The sequence below is a fragment of the Phoca vitulina genome, unplaced genomic scaffold, assembly GCF_004348235.1.
Source record: "Phoca vitulina isolate PV1807 unplaced genomic scaffold, GSC_HSeal_1.0 scaffold6, whole genome shotgun sequence".
Lineage (NCBI taxonomy): Eukaryota > Metazoa > Chordata > Mammalia > Carnivora > Phocidae > Phoca > Phoca vitulina.
This window is the reverse complement of record NW_022589709.1, coordinates 3,138,497-3,162,599: the sequence shown is the minus strand read 5'-3', so window position 1 is coordinate 3,162,599 and position 24,103 is coordinate 3,138,497. Positions and strand designations below refer to the sequence as shown.

At 43.9% G+C, this 24,103-nt stretch overlaps 1 protein-coding gene across 4 annotated transcripts in view; it reads right to left on the bottom strand.

Moving 5' to 3' along the window:
- CYFIP2 (cytoplasmic FMR1 interacting protein 2) overlaps positions 1-24,103 on the bottom strand; it is a 125,899-nt gene that overhangs the window by 100,726 nt on the left and 1,070 nt on the right. For all 4 annotated transcript variants that reach the window (XM_032403613.1, XM_032403617.1, XM_032403615.1 and 1 more), the window contains exons 2-3: positions 4,934-5,068; positions 3,101-3,190 (exon numbers count right to left, since the gene is read on the bottom strand). In XM_032403613.1, coding sequence (XP_032259504.1) covers positions 3,101-3,190; positions 4,934-5,050 — 207 coding nt within the window. In that variant the 5' untranslated portion in view covers positions 5,051-5,068. The remainder of the gene's footprint in view (positions 1-3,100; positions 3,191-4,933; positions 5,069-24,103) is intronic.

Sequence of the window (24,103 nt, the reverse complement as noted above, 5' to 3'; positions counted from 1 at the left end):
AGTTTTGTTTTCAATAGCAAATGTCAGTGATGAGTCATACTTTCAATTCTTAATTTGGAGCACTTGTAAAGTCAATAACATGTTGTCCTTGAGACCAGAGAGAACTAAGATCAAGCCTGCAGGTCTCCTGCTGCTCCTGGTTCAGAACAGAGGTCGAAAAAGGAAAGCAACAGTAACGTAGGGAACATGCGTCTACTTGTTAGCACCGCACAGCCCACCAGCAGGGGGAGGATTCCGACTTTCACTCAGTGAATGGTTTACTGAGCGCTTGAGGTCCCAGGCTCCGGGCTCTGTGCCGTGAACAGGGTGGCAAACAATAACGGTGTAGACTCTGCCCTATGGATAGTTCGGTGCCCATCTACCAGATCTATTGTATGACTGGAGTACAGAGGTCAGGACGGTGTGGCAGAAAGAGCCCTAAGTGGGGCCTCAGGAGACTTAAGTCCTGGTCCTCTCTCTGCTTGGGCTCACCTTTTACCTTGAAAATGTCACCGTTTTCTCATGTAGAGTTGGCCTCAATCACTGGTTCACTCCTCATGTCCAGGCCATGCCCCACCAGAACTAAATCCTTATTCCCAGGGTTGGGGCCAGGCCCCAGTATATTTTAATGCTCTCAAGGCAATTCCAGTGTGCAGCTCAGGAAAGGGAATGTGGACACAGAAAGAGACACCATATATGTGCATGTACGGCGACACCCAGACCCAGGAAGTCTCTGAGAATTTCTGTCTCTGTGCCTTTGCTTCTGCTGGTTCTACCACCTAGTATGCCCTCCCCACCTCATCTCTGACAGATAAAATTCTAACTATGTGGGACAGCAGAGTTGAGTGGAAAGAGATCAGGATTGGGAATCAAAAGCCTGGATTCCAGGTTCCACCCTGTGATTTACTAGTTGTGGGATCATGAGAAACTTGCTTGTTCACTTCTCCAGGTCTCAGTTTTCTCATCTCTAAAATGGACCTAATGATCCCTTTGCAAGTCACAGGGCTGTTATAAGGCTCCAAGGATATCATGTATGAGAATATCTTATACTTTTAAATCATCTTATATATGGTTAAAATGCATGTGTGTCTGTACACATATAGTACACAAGGCCCTATTCAAAAGGCCCTTCTTTCATCATCAAGCTTTCTCTGATCCCCTCAAGGATTCTTCAAAAACACAGAGCTCTGAACTTTTACCATGTCATTTACCTTTAACTTCCTGCGTTTCTATTTGCCCGCACAGAGTAATCTAGAGCACAGGTTTTGTAGTCAGACAGACCTGCATTTGGCAACGTCACTTGTCAGTGGCGTGATCTTGAGTAATTTACTTAACTTCTCCGAACTCTGGTTTTCCCTATCTGTAAAATGGGTATTGTAATAAAACCTGTCTCACAGGGTTGAGATGAGAACTAATTCAAACAGTGCATTTAAAATATCTGACAGAGAACTTATGAACAGACCTTTCTCCAAAGAAGACATACAGATGGCCAACAGACACAGAAAAAGATGCTCAACAAAACTAATCATCAGGGAAGTACATATCAAAACCATAATGAGATAACACCCCACACCCGCCAGAATGGCTAAAATCAAAAGCACAAGAAACACCAAGTGTTGGCAAGGATGTGGAGAAAAAGGAACACTCTTGCACTGCTGGTGGGAATGCAAACTGGTGCAGCCCCTGTGGAAGACAGTTTGGAAGTTCCCCCCAAAATTAAAAATAGAACTACCATATGATCCATATGATACTGCTAGGTATTTACCCAAAGAGTACAAGAACATTAATTTGAAAGGATATATGTACCTCTGTTTATTGCAGCATTATTTATAATAGCCAAAATATGGATGCAACCTATGTGTCCATCGATAGATGAATGGATAAAGAAGATGTGGTATATAGTAATACAATGGAATAGTATTCAGCCATAAAAAAGAATGAAATCTTGCCATTTGCAACAACATGGATGGACCTAGAGAGACTAGATAGTAAAATGCTAAGGGAAGTCAGTCAGAGAAAGACAAATACCATATAATTTCACTCATATATGGAATTTAAGAAATAAAACAAGCAAACAAAGGGGAAAAAAGAGACAAACCAAAAAACAGACTCTTAACTATAGAGAACAAACTGATGGTTACCAGAGAGTAGGTGGGTGGGGTATGGGTGGAATGGGTGAAACAGGTCATGGGGATGAAGAGAATACTTATGATGACCATTGAGTCACGTACAGAAGTGTTCAATCACTATATTGTACACCTGGAACTAATATAACACTATGCTAATTACACTGGAATTAAAATTTAAAAAAAATTTTTAATAAATAAAATATCTGCACAGAAAGTGTTCAATAAAGGCAAAGCTTGTCTATTTCCCTCTTGCCTCATTGAGAATCAAGACTGGCCCCTATTTGTCCTTGTACAGCCCCTCTCCAACATCTAGCACAGTCTCTGCAGGTACCAGGTACACAGTATTTATTGAATGAATGGGGTCAGGGATGGTAAGGCAAGGCTTTAGCATATAACTGATACAGTGAGAAAGGTCCAATGAGCTGCAGACAGAGCCTCTGAATGAGGATTCTGGAAATCTTCAAATTCCAGGGCTACATGAGAATAAAACCAATGAAAGCCCAAGAGGGAAGTGGATGATTCCTCACAGATGGGTCAGGTACAGACCTATTAGACCATCGACCCCACTTGTGAATGATTAACCACCAACTTCCTTGGGTCAAAAAGGTATTATTCTACAACCATCATCTCTTCTTTCTGAGAAACCTTTTGCTTTCTCAGAGATAAATTTGATCAAGAGATAAATTCCTACACAGCCAGTAATCTATAGAGTATAAGACAAGGCAGGATCTAATCATATGTTAACCTATAGGGCTCCAGAAGTTCAGGGATGTAAAGAGTGGGATCAAGTGGGGACCTACAGGTGAGTGGGATTTGCAAAGCTGGAAGACAGGGGAAGAGCGTGCCCCAGGCACTGGGAGCGGGTGGGGCAGGGCATGAGAACGGGCTTATGGAAATGGGCCTGACTGAGGCAGGCAGCTCCCGGGAGAGCTGAGCACATGCCCGCCCCCACCCCACCCCCGCCCTGTGCTGGCAGGATCACACCAACTTACCATGCTCGAATGGACCGTGGCCTGCTCAATGTACCTTGCAATGCCTGTGACAAATGCATTCCTGTCCTCGAAGTTTGTGTCAAAGTTAGCCTGTAGGAATTAGAGGACAGAAACATTTGTTTGTTGGAAAACGAGTCCAAGGTGGCTGGGTGTCCAAAAATGAGTCCAAACCGCTGCCAAAAAATGCCACAGGTCTCTGGGGAAACCTATCTCCACATCGTCCTCTGATCTTCCCCCAAGAAAATCCCACTCTGACTCACACTGGGCAGGTGCCGGCTAGACAGGACCCGCATCTGCTTCCCCAGGTTGCCCGAGCCTTGGAAGTAAATGCTTAAACTAGAGAAACCTAAATAGCTGTTAAAAGTTAAGATGTGCATTGCTTTCATCCGGCAGTTGCAAAAACACTCACCTGAGGTTGCAGATGCTTATGTACAAGGATGATAACTGCAGCATTTTTTGTGACAGAAAAACTGGAAACCATCCAAATGTCCATTAACAGCAAAAGGCTAAATAAATAATAGTATATCCATGTGATGGACTTATAAGTGCTAGGTGGTGGTTAAAAATAAAATGGTGGCATTGTAGTATTGTCATGGAAAAATACCCATAATAAATTTTAAGTTAAAAAAGCCAAATCAGGGGCGCCTGGGTGGCTCAGTTGGTTAAGCGACTGCCTTCGGCTCAGGTCATGATCCTGGAGTCCCTGGATCGAGTCCCGCATCGGGCTCCCTGCTCGGCGAGGAGCCTGCTTCTCCCTCTAACCCTCCCCCCTCTCATGTACTCTCTCTCTCTCTCATTCTCGCTCTCTCAAATAAATAAATAAATCTTTAAAAAAAAAAAAAAAAAAAAGCCAAATCATAGAGCAATATATATAGTATGGTTCCCTTTTGGTTAAAAAAAAATATGTATATATCTATATCTATATCTATGTATAATACATGTTTATATCATATATTGTAAAAAGGTGTGTGTGTGTGTGTATGTGTGTAGCCACAGTTACAGGGAAATTACTTGCTATACTTTTCTGTATTGCTTGTAATAAAAAAGATATTTATGTAATTAAAAATTTAACCTGGGTTAGAAAATGTGAATAAGCTAAGTTTGTGACTTGAATCTTCAGGAATGTGCTTAATAAAATCTAACTACTGAACAAAATTACAAATATATTATGCATTCATATTTAGTCTCAGTTAGCAGTCCCAGAACCTACAAAAGGTCAAATAGAGCTAAAAATTTTGTATTAACTTATTCTTTCCTCACGTGGCATACTCACCCAGCACGCCCGGACGAGGGGCTGTTTGTGAGGCTGACTCTAGCTACACCGATGCCCTTCCCGGCATGCCCTGAGGTGGAGGGGGGGGTGTCATGGTTTTAAGCAATCTGATCATGGTTTATCAGAAGCCCAGGCAAAAGCAAACAATGGTGACTGGCTTCCCTGAGCCATTAGCAGCTATGGGGAGCTGAAAGCTCTTTTCACATACATGAAGGAAAAGTAATTACCCAGGCAGGCTCTAGGGGCTTCTAAATTGTAATATTTAATTCATGAGATGAGAGCTGCCAAATCCTTGGTTGGTGCTGCAGCAAGAACAGCCGGGAAGGTATTTGGAGTCAGAGCAGATCAACAAGCCTTCCCTGGGGAGGAGAGACAGCCCTGGTATACGTTTACTAGCTAATCTATTCCTCATACTCAGCTCCACCAGGGCACAAGGGACTCCATCAGCTCAGGGCCTGTCACCTTTTAGAGGCAGACAGCCCCCTTCCCCAGGCCTTCAGGGCAAGCCATCTTAGGGCATCCGGAGTTCCCGACCACCCCCGCACTCTGGGCGGACGGACCTGGTACATGATGGACGATGGCGGCGGCTCGATGCATGGCTGCTGGTCGGGGAGGGGCAGCTCTTCCAGCAGGTCCACGTTGGACAGGGCATCCTCCAGGGTGACGTGGGTGGTCATGGCTACGGTTGCCGGATTCTGCACCGAGGGGAAAGGACGTCAGGGGCCTCCAGGGGTTTCTCAACCTCCCCCTGTTGAGGCTCCTTCCAGAGAATAAAGACAGTTTACATGCACGGAGACCACTTCCACTCGCTCCTTCTTCACAAGGTGCCTGCAACCTGTACCTGATACTGGAAGATCTCTTTACAGTTTACAAAGTACTGGGTTTTTTTTTTTGATCGTGTATTGTCTGGACAGAGCCTCACCACAACCCTCTGTGATCAGCATGGCAGGTGGTACTAGAGCCACAGAACTGATGAAGAAACAAGGCTCAGCGCAGTTATGGGGCACCCAGACAACCACCGTGACAGAGGCCCAGGCACCTCAAATGGGCCTGATGCTGGACGTGGGCCACCGCCAGCCCCCAGCTTTGGTTCTTCTTGAGGATACGCATCCGTTCCGCTCCTAAATCACTGCACAGCACAAATACCTGTAATGAAAATAGTCAAGATTCTCTACTTGAAACCAGGGCCTACATTTTACAAGCCAAGTAAGCTGGAACTAAAAGAATTCAGACTCCTACACGTTTAACGTTATTTGCAAAAATGGAAGCGCCATGATCTTCCTTGGCCTGGAGAGGTTTTGTGAGGCACACCAAACAAATCAGTCCTAAATGGACATTTTTGTGTCTTGGACCCTGGCAGAGCGCAGTGGCTTTGACGAGAGCTTCATCTGGCAGTGAGGCTGAAGGGGATCTGAAGACGTGCTTACCCAAGCCGAGCTAACTACTATTTTAAGGACTCAGCGTCCAGCAAACAGAATACTCATTTTTTTCAAAGCCTACGTGAGATGCTGATAAAAAAAAAGATCACGATTTAGGCCATAGAACAGGTTCTCACGAGCTCCCCCAAACATGACATCCTAGAAGTCACATTCACTGATTACCATGAATACAATTAGAAATCAATAATGCAAATCACAGCCAAAAAAACACCCATACCTATGAAGACTTGTGAAAACATACTTCAAAAAACATACTTCATCGCTGAAGAGAAAATTCAGATAGAAATCATAAAATATTTAGAACTGAAAGATAGAGAACATAAATAAACGTCTTAAATGCATTTAGCAGAAGAAAGTGAAACTAAATGAACCTAATTTTCACTCAAAAATCTAAAAAAAGAATAGAAATCAACCCCAAGAAATGAGAGTGCAGGGACTGATCATTACAAAAGCAGAAATAAATGAAGCAAAGTACAAAGCAGAGCAAAACAAAGAGTAGACCAACTGAACAAAAGTCTAAAGACTGAATTTCATAAGATTAATAATAATAAGGAGCTGCCCCATTAGCACGCTTGAATAAGGAAAGGAAGAGAAAGCCCACTGTGCTGACGGTCAGAGCACCCATCCCCTCCCTTCCCCGATCTCAGGCAAGTGTGAGAAGGGCTTGCAGGCTGGAGTTTTGAAGTGTCCTTGAAGTGTCAGAGAATGTGTCTTGATCGCTTGTCAGGAAATGTGGTGTCCAACACCAGGGCAGAAAAGGGCCACAGACATGACAGCTGGGTCTAGGGGCTGCAGAGTGTCCCCAAAGGCATGGTGTCTCTGTCCGGCCCACAGCTGGGAGGGCAGGTCAGGGCTGAGCAGCTAAGGAAGCTGCACACTTCACTGAGTCTTCTAACACACCTCCCCGTCATGCCCGGTGGCAACAGGGAAGGCTGTGTCCAAGGAGGGCTTGGGAGCTCAGAAGTGACTTCCCCTCTGTCCTCTGCAGGCACTTGGCCTCATCAGGGTGGTTTTAGGTCCTCTCCATACCTATGCTTTTTCCTGTTCTCTCCCCTGAGTTCTAAGGGCAGCATCCAGTTCTATAGCAAAACCATTTGCCAATCAACACACAAAAAATTGTCTCCCTTCTTACATTAGTATGATGTTCATTTTATAGGAGGGATTAATAATTTTATGGAGCATAATGACCTACAAGCTCCAAAGCCCTAGTAAGTCTCTTCATTAATTCAAATAATAATAATAATAATAGTAATAATAATAATAAAACTAACATTTCTTTAGCCCTTATACTCTGCCAAGCACTCCACTATTTTAATCTTGCATCAACCTTGTGAAGGTAGGTGCTATGATTATTCCCATTTTACAGAAGGGCCAACAGAAGCTCAGAATTTAAGTAATTTTCACAAGGTCAAGTGCTGGTAAGTGTGGGGCTGGGGTTGGAACCCAGGTGTCCCCAGCTCCAGATTTTGTGCTTCCTTCCAAGTGCTGAGGCTCACATCGCAAGGCTGCACGTACTGACAGGAGGTCTCTCTCTGTGCTAGGTCTTTTCTTTAAAAAAAAAAAAAGATTTTATTTATTTATTTGACAGAGACAGAGAGAGCACAAGCAGGGGGGAGTGGCAGACAGAGGGAAAGGGAGAAGCAGGCTTCCCGCTGAGCAGGGAGCCCGATGTGGGACTCGATCCCAGGACCCTGGGACCATGACCTGAGCCAAAGGCAGACGCTTAACCGACAGAATCAGGTGCCCTGTGCTAGGTCTTTTCAAATGCTATGCTTCAGTGATTTTTGGTCCTGTTGGTCCTGCTTGTGCCAAAGTACTTACAGGCACGGCTTTTTTTTTTTTAAGATTTATTTTTTTATTTGATGGGGGAGGGGCAGAGGGAGAGAGAGAGAGAGAGAGAATCTCAAGCAGACTCCCCACAGAGCACCGAGCCTGATGTGGGGCTCAATCTGATGACTCCAAGATCACGACCTAAGCCGAAATCAAGAGTCAGATGCTTAACCCACTGAGTCACCCAGGCACCCTGCACAGGGACAGCTTTTTAATAATAAAATGCTTGGGCTCCATCCCTAGGACCTTGGTAAGGACCCGAGACAGCACAAGGAAGGAAATCTGGCAATATCTAACAAGCTCGTATGAGCATTTCATTCTTTGACCCGCAATCACTTCTAGGAAACTATCCCAAAGACATGTTGATAAAAATGTAAAAAGACATTTGCACAAGGCTATTCACTGCGGCACCACCCGCAATAGCAAAACTCTGCAAAATGCAAATACCCCTCAACAGAAGATTGTCTGAATAAACTATGGTACAGTGGCACAGTGAGATACTAGGCAGCAGTAAAAAGGAATGAGGAATCTATCTATACACACAAGTATGGGGTGATCTCCAGGATACGTGGTGTACAATACACTGTCATTTATCTAAGAAAGGAGTGACGCGCGCGCGCACACACACACACACACAATTAAAAAACAAACAATGGAAGGATAAACCATCTAATTTTAAAAACTGGCCACTTACGGGGAAGAAGGATAGGCAGGAATATGGTTAAGGGGGTGGGGATAGAGGCAAGATTTCTTTGAATATACCTTGTTTTGTAGATTTGACTTTGAAACCATATATTTTACATAATTATAAAATAAAATTTAAATTTAAAAAGCAACTACTCCCCCCAAAAAAGTAAGATAAAACAAATTAAGGTATATGTGTATTAGTTTTTGGCATAACTACACAGAAAGAACCTATTCCAAGTGATTTTAAAACTCATAAATTTCTGACAGAAGATACCCTAAGAACGATGAAGAGTTGCAAAAAAATACCTCAAGCTTTTTTTTAGTAATTATATTGGTTAACTGTTGCAGTGAGAATGTTTGAATGCAGTGTAAGGTAAAACAAATTAGCGATTATGGAATGCTCTATCGTTCCTGGTGGTGTTGAGAACTGGCATTCTTGATGCTCTAGAGAAAGGACATACAAAACCAAGTAAACTAAATTGCACTGAATATGAATTTGGGGTATCCGTAGGAAGTCAGCATGTGTTTTGACTTTAAATATACCACATATATGTATGTTTGTATGTATGTGTACGTGTGTTTATCTCCTAGCTTTGTGTACTGAAAAGACAAGCACACAATGACCAACCCATGAGCAATGAGCACCTTTACTGCCAGGCTGTGGTCTGCAAATACCATTTCCTGCTAAAAGAATCAATATTTCGAAGAAACAGCTCAGTCCAGGTCTGGGACAGAAAACGTATAAGAAAGACTTAGAAAGAGTTGTCGCAGCAGAAAGCAAAGAAGCAGCTCTCTGTCTATGACTACTGGGGTGTGTCTAAGGGACCCAGGAGCCATTCTGAGGCGGCTTCCACTGGCCAAAGAAGGGACACAGTGAGCATCAGTTAGTGTAACTCAGTACACCTGAAGCAATATCAAATACGTTTAAATCCATGAAATCATAAAGACACTTAATGAAACCTTGGTTTTTATTACTTTGTTACTGCTGGAGGATGCCAGTGAACCAACCTTTATGTTGAAAATAGGTACAAAAAAGGAAAGAAGCAAACATTTACGTGTCTTTCTTATACAAACTGACCACTGGATAACCAAGGGGAATGTTGATCTCTACAGATACAGAAGTTCTTTTTTTCCCCCAGAAACACTGACAACTAAAATATCCCTAATTTTGGGCGCTTGGATGGCTCATTTGCTTAAGCGTCTGCCTTCATTCAGCTCAGGTCATGATCCTGGGGTCCTGGGATCAAGCCCCGCATCTGGCTTCCTGCTCAGCGGAGGTCCTGCTTCTCCCTCTCCCTCTGCTGCTCCCCTCTGCTTGTGCACTTGCTCTCTCTCTCTCTCTCTCTGTCAAATAAATAAATAAAATCTTTAAAAAATAAAAAAATAAAAATAAAATATCCCTATTTTTCTAACCCCTAAAATGGATATGGGCACACATCATCACCTGCTGCTAACATCACTAAGTGAAAGACAATTAGAAATTATGTGTCTCCTGATGGAAAAGCACACCATCACCTTACAAAGAATGCTGGACCCAAAGCCAAACACCTGAACCCAATCAAGGCTTTGACACCCATTGATAGGAAATGGACAGGACAGAAGAACATGTCGGAATACACTACAGTGATGTATTAAAACATAATCTATGGGAAACTCTGCAGGACAAATGACTCAGCGTCTTCAACAAATAAATTCCATGGGGGTTAAAGAAGAGATGGAGGGGAAGCTATTGCCAATAGGGGACTGAGAGACCATCACAGTGCATCCCCTTGTTTGGATCCTCTTTCAAACAAGCCACCATAAGAAAATCATTTACGAGGAAATTGGAAAATTTAAGAGTGACTGGGTATTTGATAATATTAAAGAACAGTGCTATTATTTTTCAGATGTGATAATAATATCAAAATTATGTTTTAAAAGAGTTCTTATCTTCTGGAAACACCTACTAAAATATAGATAAAATGATATAGGGGTTTGCTTCAAATAATACCAGAGAAGGAAAAAGTGAGTAACAGATGAAACAAAACTGGCCATGAATTAATAACTGTTAGTGCTGTGTGATGCTTACATAGGGATTTATTCTATCTTTCTATTCAATTTCACATTTGTTTGAAAAATGTCATGAAATCCTCAGGCTCAGTGTATACACCACCAGCTCTAACCTATCTCCCCTTCCTTCACCTTCCCTGACTCCCACTTGCCACCATCTTTCCCTTCCCCTTTCTCCTACACCCTGGGTTTCTTCTGGACTTCACACACTTCAAAATAACCCATCTACCAGAATAACCCTTAAGGTTTTCCCTTTAACACAATAAAACCCCTGCACTTCCCTTGAAGAGAATCAGTAAGTGAACAGCCTACCAGCCAGTAAATTAGGAGTCTTTATTTCTGTTAATGCAACCTTTCTTTTCTCCTTGTGAATGCAGCTTCTCTAATGGATTCCTGTGTTTGTTTGTAGATCATTCACTGCCTCAGGGAGAAGGAAATCAGACATTTCTAACTCAAGTGCTGTAAGTCACTGCCAACTCCACATCAATCAGAAAGAAAAAAAATATTCTGGAAGTTTTAAGCGGTATACGTGAAAATAAGCACTTGCTTTCTGGCTCAAGTGTCCTGCCTATTACGCAATCTTCCAAGTGAGGATAATTCTTCATATCCAGTCAATGAACATGTGGCCATTTTGCCACTTTGGAAGAGAAATTCATAAAAATATTTAAAAATGAACAGTGTTCTGGGAGTGTCACTTACCAGACACAGCTGCAGCCTCTCGGGGTGGGGCATTCACGGCCGATTTTAATTCAGTATCTTTCTAACAAGCTTAAACGCAGTGGCCTGGTTTCACCGAGAAGTAGCAACCCTGGGCTCCAAGGCAATCGGCTTCCGAGCAGGGCTTTAGGGGCACCCTGGCTGAGACGGCTGATGGACCCCGAGCAAGTGGGGGGGGGCACAAATGCTGGAGGTGTGCCAGGAGAACCTGGCTTAGGGAACGCAGGTTCTGAGTAACCACACCCTAAACCTGGCTACTCTGGAAGCAAAAGATCTGCATTGTCATTTTCTATTTGACTTTCTGGAAGGAAAAGGAAAAATAATAAGATCTTTTTACTTAAGTGGAATACCGGGCTAAGTATAGCAGTTAAGCTTGCACTATGGGTTCAAATCTGTCATCTGCCACTTTACTAGCTACATAACCATAAGCATATTACTTAACCTCTTGAGTCTCAGTTTCCTTACCTTTAAAAGGGCAATAATTAGTAATGGTCCCTGCCCTCAGTGATTTATTCTGAGGATTATATAACATTACAGAATGTGGAATGCTGCCCAACAGCAGGCACAAAGTAAGCCCTTGGGAAATGTTAGCAGGCGGGTGGCCTCTTTTTAACATAGTGAATGGACGAATCAAACATTGCCACAATTCTATAAAAAAAAAAAAGAAAGAAAAGGAGGGCATTACTACTATCTCAACTCCAACATCTCAACTCTATAGGTCTTTCGTATTGATTTCCTCAGTCACAACCACCCTGCAGTTTCGAGAGGACAGGTGTTATTTTTGCTGTTTTTTTTCTAAGGAGGGCAGTGTTACTGAGAAGTGAAAACTTTCTTTCAAGGTCACGTGGTCAGCTGGTGGCTGAGCTAGGGCAGAAAGGGGATACCTTGACTCCCAGTTCAATGCCCTTTCTTCTAGACCACACCTACTTTTGTATCTTTATAAAAGGTACCAAGGACTTTACTTTTTTTTTCCCCTCTAGGTTGGCTGCTTTTTCCCTCCCCAAGAAGAACAAGACTCTGCCAACCTAGAAAGATTAGGTAACTGTCACCTTTGGGTCCCACAAACATCAAGAGGCCAGGAAATATTTTCCCTGCCTATAAATCTATCCAGCTAGAAAGCAACTAAATAAATACATAAATAAACACATAATTTAAAAAATGATAAATACGTGTATATTTATGTATGTAAATAAATAAATGCATAGGTAAATACAAGGGAGGCTTAGACTGTACCCCTTAAAAAAAAAGTGTTCTTGCACAGCATTTGACTGAGCAAGGAAAAATCCAAAGAAGGAACCTGGAGTGTAGCCTGCTTTTCCATCCTGGGGATGCACTGGGGGTGTTGGAGATTGTGCGGGGACCCAAGTTGGTTGTGGCTCCACAGGTCAGTATTTCCTCTGCAGCTGAGACCCTTCCACATGTCAGGGGCAGCTTCTTCACAGGTGTGGGGGCCAAGCAGGGACACAGTCACCCGTGTGCATCTTACAGGACTTCCACAGACTCCACCAGAATGGACCATGTGGCTTATCCTGAACAGGCTGGAAGTGAAGAGTTGGACAGGAATGCTCCACTGATCCCGTGGTCAAACCTTGTGGCTCCAAACCCCACTGTAGCCCCTTGGTACTTCTTTTAATGTATCGCCTGTCCATAAAATAAAGCCATAGGTTAGGCGCAGCCCCAACGCTGACAGCCACAAGCCTCAGAGTGGTTCGTGGAGAGGAGAGGCAGAGCCATGCAGGATGGAGGGGAACCATACGGCGTGGGAGGCTGGGCCACAAAGTACAGACGCAAAACTCTACCTATTTCAGTAGCTTATAGCAGGCTCATCAATATCACAGGACACAGCAGAACCCACCAAACACTTTATATGCTGCCGGGATGATCCTAGGGCTGGGGGAGACCGAAGGGAATGGTTACCTCCTTAAGGAGCCTTTCTGACTCTCTTACCCCCGACCCGAATTCACTTTCTCCTTTGGCCCTCCTTACAACCCAGTGTGCCCCTACTTTTGTGGCATCCATAATGCTTTATTACACCTTTTACCACATCTTCTCTCCTGCCCTAAATGACAAATTCCTGAGGGCAGGAGGTGTGTCTAACTCACACCCAGCTCCCAAGCACAGTTTCAAGCACACATTTGTAGTACATAAAGATTTATTCAACGAGTAGGGGCGCCTGGGTGGCTCAGTAGGTTAAGCATCTGCCTTTGGCTCAGGTCAAGATTCCAGTGTCCTGGGATCAAGCCCTGGGTCGGGTGCTGAGCAGGGAGCCCAATTATCTCTCTGCCCCTCTCCCTGCTCGTGCTTCCCCCCCCTCAAATAAACAAAAATCTTTTTTAAAAAAGTTAAAAAAAAGATTTATTCAATGAGTAGATGGCCAGTGAGCCCAAGACATCAAGAAAGCCATTGCTATGTCTAAGATACCAGGATTTTAAAAGTGGGAGAGGAGGAAAAGGAATACAAATAGCAAAAAACCTGTTTATATTTTAGAAAGAACTCCATCAAAATGGTTCAAATAGTTAACATGTGGGCACTTAAAGTGAAAAGTTTCAATATTTTGTAAACAGTTATCTCTGAAATAAACTTCCTTCTCTCACCGTATGACCTGATTTCACTCATCCTTCAAGGTCGCTCCCCTCTAGGACGTAATTGCTCCTTCCAGTGCTGGTGAGGCTGTGAAATCGGAACCCTCAGACGCTGCCAGTAGGAAAGTAAAATAGTGTGGTACCTTGGGAAGCTGTAGCAGTTCCTCAAATTTTAGAACACAGAGTAACCGTGTGACCCAGCAATTGCACTCCTCGGTCCATCAGCAGTACCCCTCTTCTGACACGTGCTGCGTGGGAAGGGTGGCAAGTACCGATACTTCCTCTTCCTATGTCAGGGCCACCGTTACTAATTGATAATGGCTTTATTTCTCAGTGAGTCCACAGGCAGCCTCAGAATCCTCCTCAGGAATTACGGAGCTCCAGCTGGCCACCGGCCATCAATCTGCGTTTGCCCGTGAAAGAAAACACAGATGCCCTTCCTCGCGTAGAATGATGCACACATGTGTAGCCTCCACGAGGTGAGAGGCCATTTCTTAGCCATCGCTGAAAACCTGAGAGACCTTAGCAGAGTGCTGGAGACAGATTACGCACTGAGGAAGTAGCAGATGAATGCGTGACCACATCTGAATCCCCTGATGACACAGGAGAAATGAGATGACCTGAATTGGCCATGTCTTCATTTCAAGCTTTCCCATTCCTTCTCCTTCACTATTGACAACACAGATAACTTAAATCAACATGGAATATGCAGTCATATCCATAAACTGTCTATACAATTACTTAGTTAATATTTTGTCTAAAAAGACTTACCATTTTTCACTTAATACATTTTAGAAGGAAGCTCATATTACAGTCACTAACAGAGAACCAGTATCACTTGCCATAAAAAAGGGAAACTATAAAAACAATGAAAACAATGGGTATTATCTGAAAATCATCTCACATCACCACTGATATGCTCAGGAGAGGTGGTTTACCTGGTGAGAGTGGGATGAAGAACTAGTTAGAATCCTGACTGCCACTCTGCTGGCTGTGTGACCTGGGGAAGTTGGCATCATGTTTCTGAGCCTCATCTTCCTCGTCTCTGATATGAGGAATAATAATAGTTCCTACGTCAGGGGCGCCTGGGTGGCTCAGCTGGTTAAGCGACCACCTTCGGCTCAGGTCATGATCCCCTCTCCCCGCTCATGCTGTTTCTCCCTCTCTCTCTCTCTCAAATACATAAATAAAATCTTTTAAAAAAAAGTAGTTCCTACGTCATAGGGTTTGAAAACTAAATGAGTTAATCCATGTAAACAGCTTGCTAGATAATGCTCAAAAAAATTTCCCCAACAAAACCAAATCCAGCAATGTATAAACAGGATTATACATCATGACAAAGTGAGATTTATCCCAGGAATGTATGACTGTTTCAACAATAACATCCAAAAATCAATTAATGCAATAAACCATATCATAGAATAAAGGACAAATCCCACAGGGTCATCTCAGTATATGCAGAAAGAACAATGGACAAAATCTCACACTCCTTCATGACAAAAACACTCGACAAACTAGGAACAGAAGGGAACTTCCTCAACCTGATAATGGACAGCTAAAGCAAAACAAAACAAAATCCACAGCCAGTATCAGACTTAATGGTAAAAGACTGAATGCTTTCCTAAAATTAGGAAGACAAGGATGTCTGCTCTCTCCATTTCTATTCAACATTGTATTGGAGGTTCTAGCCAGGGTAATCAGGCAAGAAAATGAAATAAATGGTATCCATGTTAGAAAGGAAGGAGTAAAACTATCTCTATGTGCAGATGCTTAATCTTCTATGTAGAAAATCCTTATGAAACCCACTAAAAACTATTAGAATGAACAAATATATTTAGCAAGGCTGCAGGATATATCAACATACAAATATCAATTGTATCTCTATACACTAGCAATGCATGATCAAAAACTGAAATCAGGAAAATAATTCTATTTACAACAGCATCACAAATAATACAATATTTAGGAATAAATTTGGCAAAAAAAGAGCATAAAATGTATACTCTGAAAACTATAAAACATTGTCAAAAAAATTAAAGAAGACACAAATAAATGGAAAGACATCCCATTTTCATAGATTGGAAGACTTAATATTGTTAAGATGGCAGCACTCCCTGAGTTTATACAGATCCAATGTGATCCCCATCAAAATTCCAGCTGGTGTCTGTGAGGAAATTGACAAGCTAATCCTAAAATTCACACGGAAATTCAGAACAATCCCAAAAAAGAACAAAATTGGAGGACACCCACTTCCCAATTTTAAAACTTACTACAAAGCTACAGTAATCAAAAGAGTGTGAGGGGGTGCCTGTGTTGCTCAGTCGTTGAGTGTCTGCCTTCAGCTCAGGTCATGATCTCAGGGTCCTGGGGTCGAGCCCCGTATCAGGCTCCCTGCTCGGCGGGAAGTCTGCTTCTCCCTCTCCCACTCCCCCTGCTTGTGTTCCCTCTCTCGCTCACTCTCTCTCTGTCAAATAAATAAATAAAATCTTAAAAAAAAAAAGTGTGGTATTGGTATAAAGATATAAAACAGAATTGAAAATAAAAAATAAACCCTCATATTTATGGTCAATTGATTTTTGACAAGGGCACCAAGACAATTCAGTGGGGAAAGGATACTCTTTTCAACAAATGGTGCTGGGACAACTGGATATCCACATGTGAAAGAATGAAAGTGGACTTCTACCCCACACCACACAACAAATTAACTCAAAATGGATCAAAGACCTAAATGTAAAAGCCAAAACAATAAAACTCTTAGAAGAAAACACAGGAGTAAATCTTTGTGACTCCGGAACATGTAATGACATGCAAAGTACAAGCAATGAAATAAAAAAAGATAAGCATCTATTCGATTTTATTAGCTGTCTATTAATAGACAGCATCACAATTAAATTTAAAACTTTGGTATCTCAGAAAACATCATCAAGAAAGTGAAAAGACAATCCACAGGATGGAAGAGACTATCTGGAAGTCATCTGCTATTTATATAGAATATATAAAGAATTCTTAAAATCCAATAACAGAAAGGCAACCCAATCTTTAAAATGGGCAAACAATAGGAACAGACCTTGCTCCAAAGAAGATAGACAAATGGACAAATAAGCACATAAAAATTATTAATTATATCATTAGCCATTAGGGAAATGCAAATCAAAATCACAGTGAGTTATCTATCACTTCACATCCATTAGAACAGCTATAATCAAAAAGACAGATAATAACAAATGTTGGTGAGGATGTGAAATTGGAACCCCCAAACTCTGCTGGAAGGAAGGTAAAAATAGTGCAGCAACTTTGGGAAACATTTTGGCAGTCCCTCCAAGTTTTAAACATAGGGTTACCATCCGATGAAGCAATCCCACTCCTGGGTATAATCCCAAGAGAACTGAAAATATACGTCCACACAAAAACTTGTACATGAATGTTCACAGCACCATTGTTTGTAATAGCCAGAAAGTAGAAACGACTCAAATGTCCATCAGCTGATGAATGGGTAAATAAAACATGGTATATCCACGCTATGGAATATTATTCAGCCATATAAAAGAATGAGGTATAGACACATGCCACAACATGGATGGACTTTGAAAATCTGCTAAGTGAAAGAAGCATAATATGCTTTTTAAAGGAAATGTCCAGGGTGGGCAAATCAAGAGAGACATTAAGTCATTCGTGGTTGCCTAAGCTTGGGGCAGAGACTTCGGGAAATAGGTGGTGCTGCTAAAGGGCATGAAGGTTCTTCTTTTGGGGGTGACGAAAATGTTATAAACTCGATCACGATGACGGTTGCACAACTCTGTGAATATACTAAAAATTACTGAAGTGTATGTTTGAAATGGGTGAACTGCAGAGTGTGTGAATAAAAAAAGTCATTACCAAAAAATGTTCCTATGTGCATGAGTACTTGGGGATGCTTTGGGTATATATACACAAGCAGGAGTGGTACAAAGAGAGAGGGAGCTGGAGTAGGAGCTTAGTGAGTTTGGGAATCATGCTGCTGCCCCAGGCAAGCAGAGACTATGTTGAATAAAAATCACCCGAGGAAATGGGAGAGAACCAGAGTGTGACATAGACATCCCCAGGACCCCATGGAGCAGGCCCTAGACTGCAGGACAAGCTGGACCACCATGCGGCAGGGCCCAAACCAGCACCCCCAGCCCCCCTCCCAGGCTTTGTTGCACTGCCATCTGTTGAGTTGGGGTGGGGGGAGCTGCCCCACCCTGGAGGGGTACTTCTCAGACAGCAACAGCCTCTGAGGTGGGGGGATGGGCTTTGAGGTTTAGAATGAGAATAAGACTGGTTTGTAGTCCTCCTCCCTAGCTCTCTTTCTGCTTGGAGGACGGGGAGGCTGAGAGACAAGATGGACCAGTGCAAGGTCACTTGGCTAGTTAGGGGCGGAGCTGGGGTTAACACTGTAACTTCCCCGGAAGATAGGAGGATCTGACACAGTAACAGATAAGACAGAGCTGTAAAAAAAAAAAAAAAAAGAGTAACATTAAATAGGAAGGGAGAAAATTCTAATTCTGCAATAAAACAAAAAAGCCATGTAGGAAAGGAGATAAATCAAAGGACATTACCTAGCTCTCTTGTGATCATCATTTACACGTCTTAATAATGTAGATGCTTTAAACATGATTTAGGTTAAAACAGAGCTCTCGCTATATTGGGAGATGGGGACAGGGGAGGGAGGCGGATGGTATAAGAAAGCGAAGCGTTCATCTGTCACAGCAGGAAGTAAACAGACAATGCATAGAACAGATAAATCAAGAAACGGCAGCGTAAGCATATCCTTGAGAGATCTGGAGGCAAGGGCCGGGAGAACCAGTGAGTTAGAAGTGACAGCCTCTCTGGGGAGGTGGGCACTGGATGGTTGTTTTCATTATGTGTCTTTCAATACTATTTGATCTTTTGAAGGCATGCATTGCTTTGATGGGAATTTTTAAATTTACTTTAAAAGACAATAACCCAAGGCCTCCTTCCTAGCATCTCTGATGACATCTGGCCAGTCCCCAGCACTGTCTTTGGGCAGTCTGTGCGACCTAACTCCCTCACTGCAGGTCTTCTGGGACAGAGGCCCCAACCCCAGCAGCTTCTCTCCACACAAGGGACGTGAGGTCAGAGCAGAGAAGTCCACGTCTTGGGCCTCTGGAGGAGGCCTACCCTCCTGGTTGTTTACAGCAAAGAAAAAGACCCTGGCAGGGTTAGAGACCTTGCCACCACTGCTCCTTTATTCAGCTGCTTCCTGTGTTGTCAGGGTTGAGGGGGCCTTTCCGTTGATAACCCAACAGGGCCGATCCCATCCTCTTGCGGGGGGAGGGGGAGGTCATGCCACCGAGGGCAGCTTGCCAGCTTGCCGATCTGCTCCCGATGGGGCCTGTGACAAGCCAGCACGGGAGGGGCACCAACGTGACCTCTGTCTGGGGAAAGGAGCTGCGTCTCAGAAGCACCTGCTCAAGCTCAAGAAGGGAAGCCAGCCACCCTGCCTCTGCTGTGGAAACAGAGAGCGAGACGGCAGGTTCAGCCGCCAGAGCAGAGTGTGCAGGCCTGTTTCATGAGGTTGCAACTCGACTGTGGCTTGCTCTGAAGACTGGAATCCCATCTTCACTCACTCTAAAAAGGCCATTTCCCTGTCTGTAAAATAGGGAGGTTGGCCAGGCAGTGGTTCTCAACCGTGATGTCAAAACGTCCGTTGTGAAGGTTCTTGTGCGCAACTTTTACCAGTAACAGTTTAAGTAGTGAGGTTTGCAAACAGGTACTTTTATTATGTGTTTGGGAGGGTTCCAAGCGCCCCCACGCTATCACTGCTTGCGTGTATATCTCTTTCCCTGAGCAGGAGAAAATGGGGGTAGGGTGGGGAGGGGGCTGGCTGTGGGTGTGGTGTGTTGAGCCTGTCAATATTGTCCATCATATTACTAAAAAAGTAAGGAGAGCAAACCCAAAAACAACCAGCTAAGAATCACTGGACTTGAGCCTCTTGCAGGGCCCTTCCAACTCAAAAAAAAAAAAAAAAAAAATGACATTGACAGCAGATGGACCCTCCAGGCAAAGGGCTTCCTTCAAGACCACGGTTCTCCAACACGGACACCCATAATGGCCAGGATGTATGAGGTGCCATTAACCTGCCCATGGACATTCTTGCCTTTGCTCCAACTCCCTCCACTCTCCAGTAGACTGTCCTCTCCCCTTCTCGAATCCTATGCTTGACCACTGTCAAGTCCCAATTCAAGATAGGCCTCCACCATGAAGGTCTGACCAGCCAAACTCGACCAAACCTTCATTTCTCTGGATTCTGAAAGTGTTCAGTCTAAGAGTCCACAATTTCCTACTGCATTATAAGTTGCTTTATGTTTCACTAATTCTTTGGATCACCAAAAACAGGAATAGTCATCTTTTTTTTTGAGTTTGACCCATAGCCCTAGTAAAGATCAGGGCATGTGCTACGTATTATTTACTTAATAAGCACTACATGAACAACTTGTTGAATGCATTAGCGAGTGGCCCAAATTCATGTCTTCTGGTAAAAAAAAAAAATGTTTTTTAATTTAAAACATTATGGCCCTCCAAGGCCTCACATCTAAGTCAGCCTTATTGCTATAAGACTCTGAGGGGACTTCCTTAGAACATTCTGTCATACCGATTAACCCTTAAGACGCAGGTCCTTATTTCTCTTTCCCACGTGAAGGTGTAACATACTTGAAGGTTGATGGCCGACCCCTAGTCCTGAATTCTTTTCTCACCATTCATACCTTGCCAAAATCAGTCTCAAGGAATCACAATTTAAAACCACAAATTGACTATCTTTCTCAGGTATCCCTTCACTTAACCCTGAGTTACTGAGTATCTTCTATGACGGTCAGCCCTGCAGATTCTCTGGTCTCAGTAACGTTAGACAATCCTCTCATTCATCCCCCAGCTGATTTCTTATTCCACCCAGAGGCAGCTGTTCCAAACCCCCGGAAGTCTCCTGAACTTTCCTAACCAGTCCACCACCTTTCCTTTCTGCAGAGGACATCATCTCCTCCCTTATTTAGAAGACAGAGACCATACAACATGGACATACTAAACATCCCTCTATCCCACGAAGAGATTAAAGTCTGAGAACCATGGCTCTAAGATGACCTAACGATGATGCAAACACAATCAAAAGGCCTATTGATGAAGTCATCACTGGGTCCTTCTTGGGTATCTCTCCAGAAGGTCATGTTTACTTTCTTCTCTCCTTGCACTATCTCTGAGTTGCTGTGAGTCTATCAAAATGCCACTCAGCCAGAAGGGTCCCTGCAAGACATTCTGCCTGAACCCAAGCTCTGCCTTCTCAAAACAATCTCTTTCAAGGATGTGTACCCAGTTGGTTTCTTCTTCCGTTGCCAGGGCCCAAGAAGTATGGCTTGAATGGTCATCCTTTGAGGCATACCACACAGAGCCCTTGGCATAACGGCCATGGCTAGGAAGCCAATATCCAAACTCTGCATCCTGGGAGGCGTCCCACACCCACTGACTGAAATCTGAAGTGTCTTTGTACAGACAAGGCCATCCAGGGCCTTGACAGACTCTGTGAATCACAAAGTGCCTTTCAGTTTCCCCTTGGCTTCAATGTTACAGAGAGGCTACAGATTTGTCTTCCTAAATTGACACACAATATATAATTAATAAATTGTTCCTTTAGGAATAAAGGGCAGGCATCCAAAAGAGCCACACATTCAGAAACCTCTTTCTCTTCTCTGTTTCCATGGTCTTTTCTTCTAAGACTGGGATTTATAGACATTATCTCATCTGCAGGCTCCTGCGGCAACAGGTAGGTAACAAGCTGGGCAAGCTGCTTTCCCTTGGCCAATTTTTAAAGTCAGAGAGGTAGTGGAGGATTTAAAGGCACACAGCAAGTCAAGGATAAATCCTGTGTCCGAAGGCCACGGGCTCTGCTCTGTCTGCCTGGGAAGTGAAGCGTGCCCTTAACATTTTTGGCTGATTGCAAAATGCTAAATGCACACAGAAAGAAAGTTCCTTCCTGACCTCTGTCTGTGTGTTGAAATGTGAGAACTACCTCTGGGCTTCTGCTCAGTGTATTCCCTCCCCTTCTTTCTGCCTACTCAAGTTATATCCACCTTCAGTGAGCTACTCAAGAGCACTTCCTATCTGAAGGCCTTACTGATACCACGTCTTATCACTCTTTGGTCTACCTTTTGCAGGGAAACCTGCAGGGGCTAGGTTTCTTGGTCACAAAGCCAACTCCCCTGGGAAAAGCCAAATCCAGGAAGGCTCTGGAGGTAGAGGGATTGGGAAGAGCTATGGGTTGACTACACACATGAGCCATATTCTTAAGGATTATGTAATTAATACATTAAGACAATAAATACATAAATATAACAGCACTTTGGGGCGCCTGGGTGGATCGGCCGTTAAGTGTCTGCCTTCGGCTCAGGTCATGATCCCAGGGTCCTGGGATCGAGCCCCGCATCGGGCTCCCCGCTCCACGGGAAGCCTGCTTCTCCCTCTCTCACTCCCCCTGCTTGTGTTCCCTGTCTCTCTGTGACTCTCTCTGTCAAATAAATAAGATCTTTAAAAAAAAATAGCACTTCACTATGTGCTAGACACTCAACATGTTCATGCATCCCTCACTTATAAAGAGCACCCAGTGAAGGACCAGCTCCTTCCCTACCCTTGCTGGCCTCCCAGTCACTGTCCAGCATGCTCCACTACCAAAACAGGGTCTATCCTCTAGACCCTAGACATGGGTTTGCTCCTCAGAACGACGAGACCAAAGGCCTGTTACAAAGGCTCCAATAAGGTGACTGATCTCTGGTTTCGTCAACTACAAGTGAATAATTAATACTTGCTGATAAAGAAATAGACTCATTGTTATGGTGGCCACATGGAGGCTACAAAAGGCCATTTTGTGAAGCTCTTGGTAGAACCCTGGGGCCAACAGCAGCCAAAAGAAACCTCTTTGAGTGATAGTGTAGGCTGATCCTCAAATGTGGGGACCAGAGCCCTGTACTGTTTTCTAGGAGTGCTGTTTCCAATGCTAATTAGCTTGTTGCCTATTCATCACCTCATTCAGCTTGCTGGTCAGTGACAGCAGTGGAGGCCCACTGAACTCCCAAGAGGCCACAATTTATCAGAAGGGACATGGAGTGTTCTCCTGGGGCTCTTTTCCATATTTTAAATTCATGTCTTCCTTTTCTGGGCCAGCCTCTGACTTGATTTGAGAAAAACCCTCCAACCCTACTGGATCATATATCCCATTCTTGGCCTAATGCCTAAAGCAAGTTTTTCCTTTTCCACTTTCAGCAGGGACGGAACAAGGCAGGCTTGGGTGCCTCCAGAACTGGTCAGAACTGGCCAGGAAATATAATAAAGAAGCTTAGTGAGCAGAGAGCTAATACCCCCAGCCAGAGGCTCAGTGTGCAGAACTAGGCAGAAGCACCGGCTTTGTAAGCAACAACACACTCTTCTTGTGGCCTAGTAACTGCCCAGGCAGATGGCAGCCAGTGCCAGTGAGTGACTCTCTATAGGAAAGTTTCACCCTCCCCGCAAGCGGATACTGGGTGCTCCACACATAGCTTCCAGTGACAGTAACCCCTGGATGGTTACACATACACATGCTCCTACAGTATTTCTGCCCCGGCAGCAAACAGAGCTGCCAGCTGCCAGATACTGTCATTTCAGTGAGCTGTTCCCCAAAATTGCTACCCAGTTCCCCGTTCCCGCTTGCAGCCCACTGCCTGAAATTCCACCATTAGAGATATCAAATATGTTGACTTAAAGCTTTGTTTTCCATTCAAATGCCTCCCGGCCTGTTTCCTTTCCAGTTAAATGACTTCTAAAGGACCTGCTCTGCACTGAATGGCAAACTCTTTTGTATTTAGCTCTTAAAAGATAAACGTGTTCATTGGCTCCTTTCTTGAAAATAATTTTTGACACAGGAGAATGGGGGAAGCACAGAACATGGAGGTGGAGGTGGGACGCCTCAGGGAGAGCCACAGAGAAGGTCTTACGGTGCTGAAAATTGCCTTCATGGCCTTTGCAATCTTGTTCACGGATATGGACCCAGAATTTTGCTCCCCAACATCTGTAATCTCTGGGGTTACCAGCATTGCTTACAACAGGGCCTGTGCCCAAGATTAAGTAAGGTAAGACACACTGCCCTAAGGGGGACACAGGTAGAAGGTAGAAAAGATGAGTATGAGAACGAGCACTCCCCTAATTTGTCCCTCATGCCTGCAGGACCACCCCAGTCTCCTCACCCATGCCAGGTAGGCACAGGCACCTGGGAGCTAGCAGGAAAAGATCCTTGACACCTTCTTGTCCTAGCTGGAAGGGGAGCAGATGGCCCATCAGCCCTAGGTGAGTGTTTCTGCTGAGCTGGAGATACTAGGCAAGCAGAGGTCAAAGTCAGATTCCCTGAGCTGGGAGGGCCAGGGCAGTG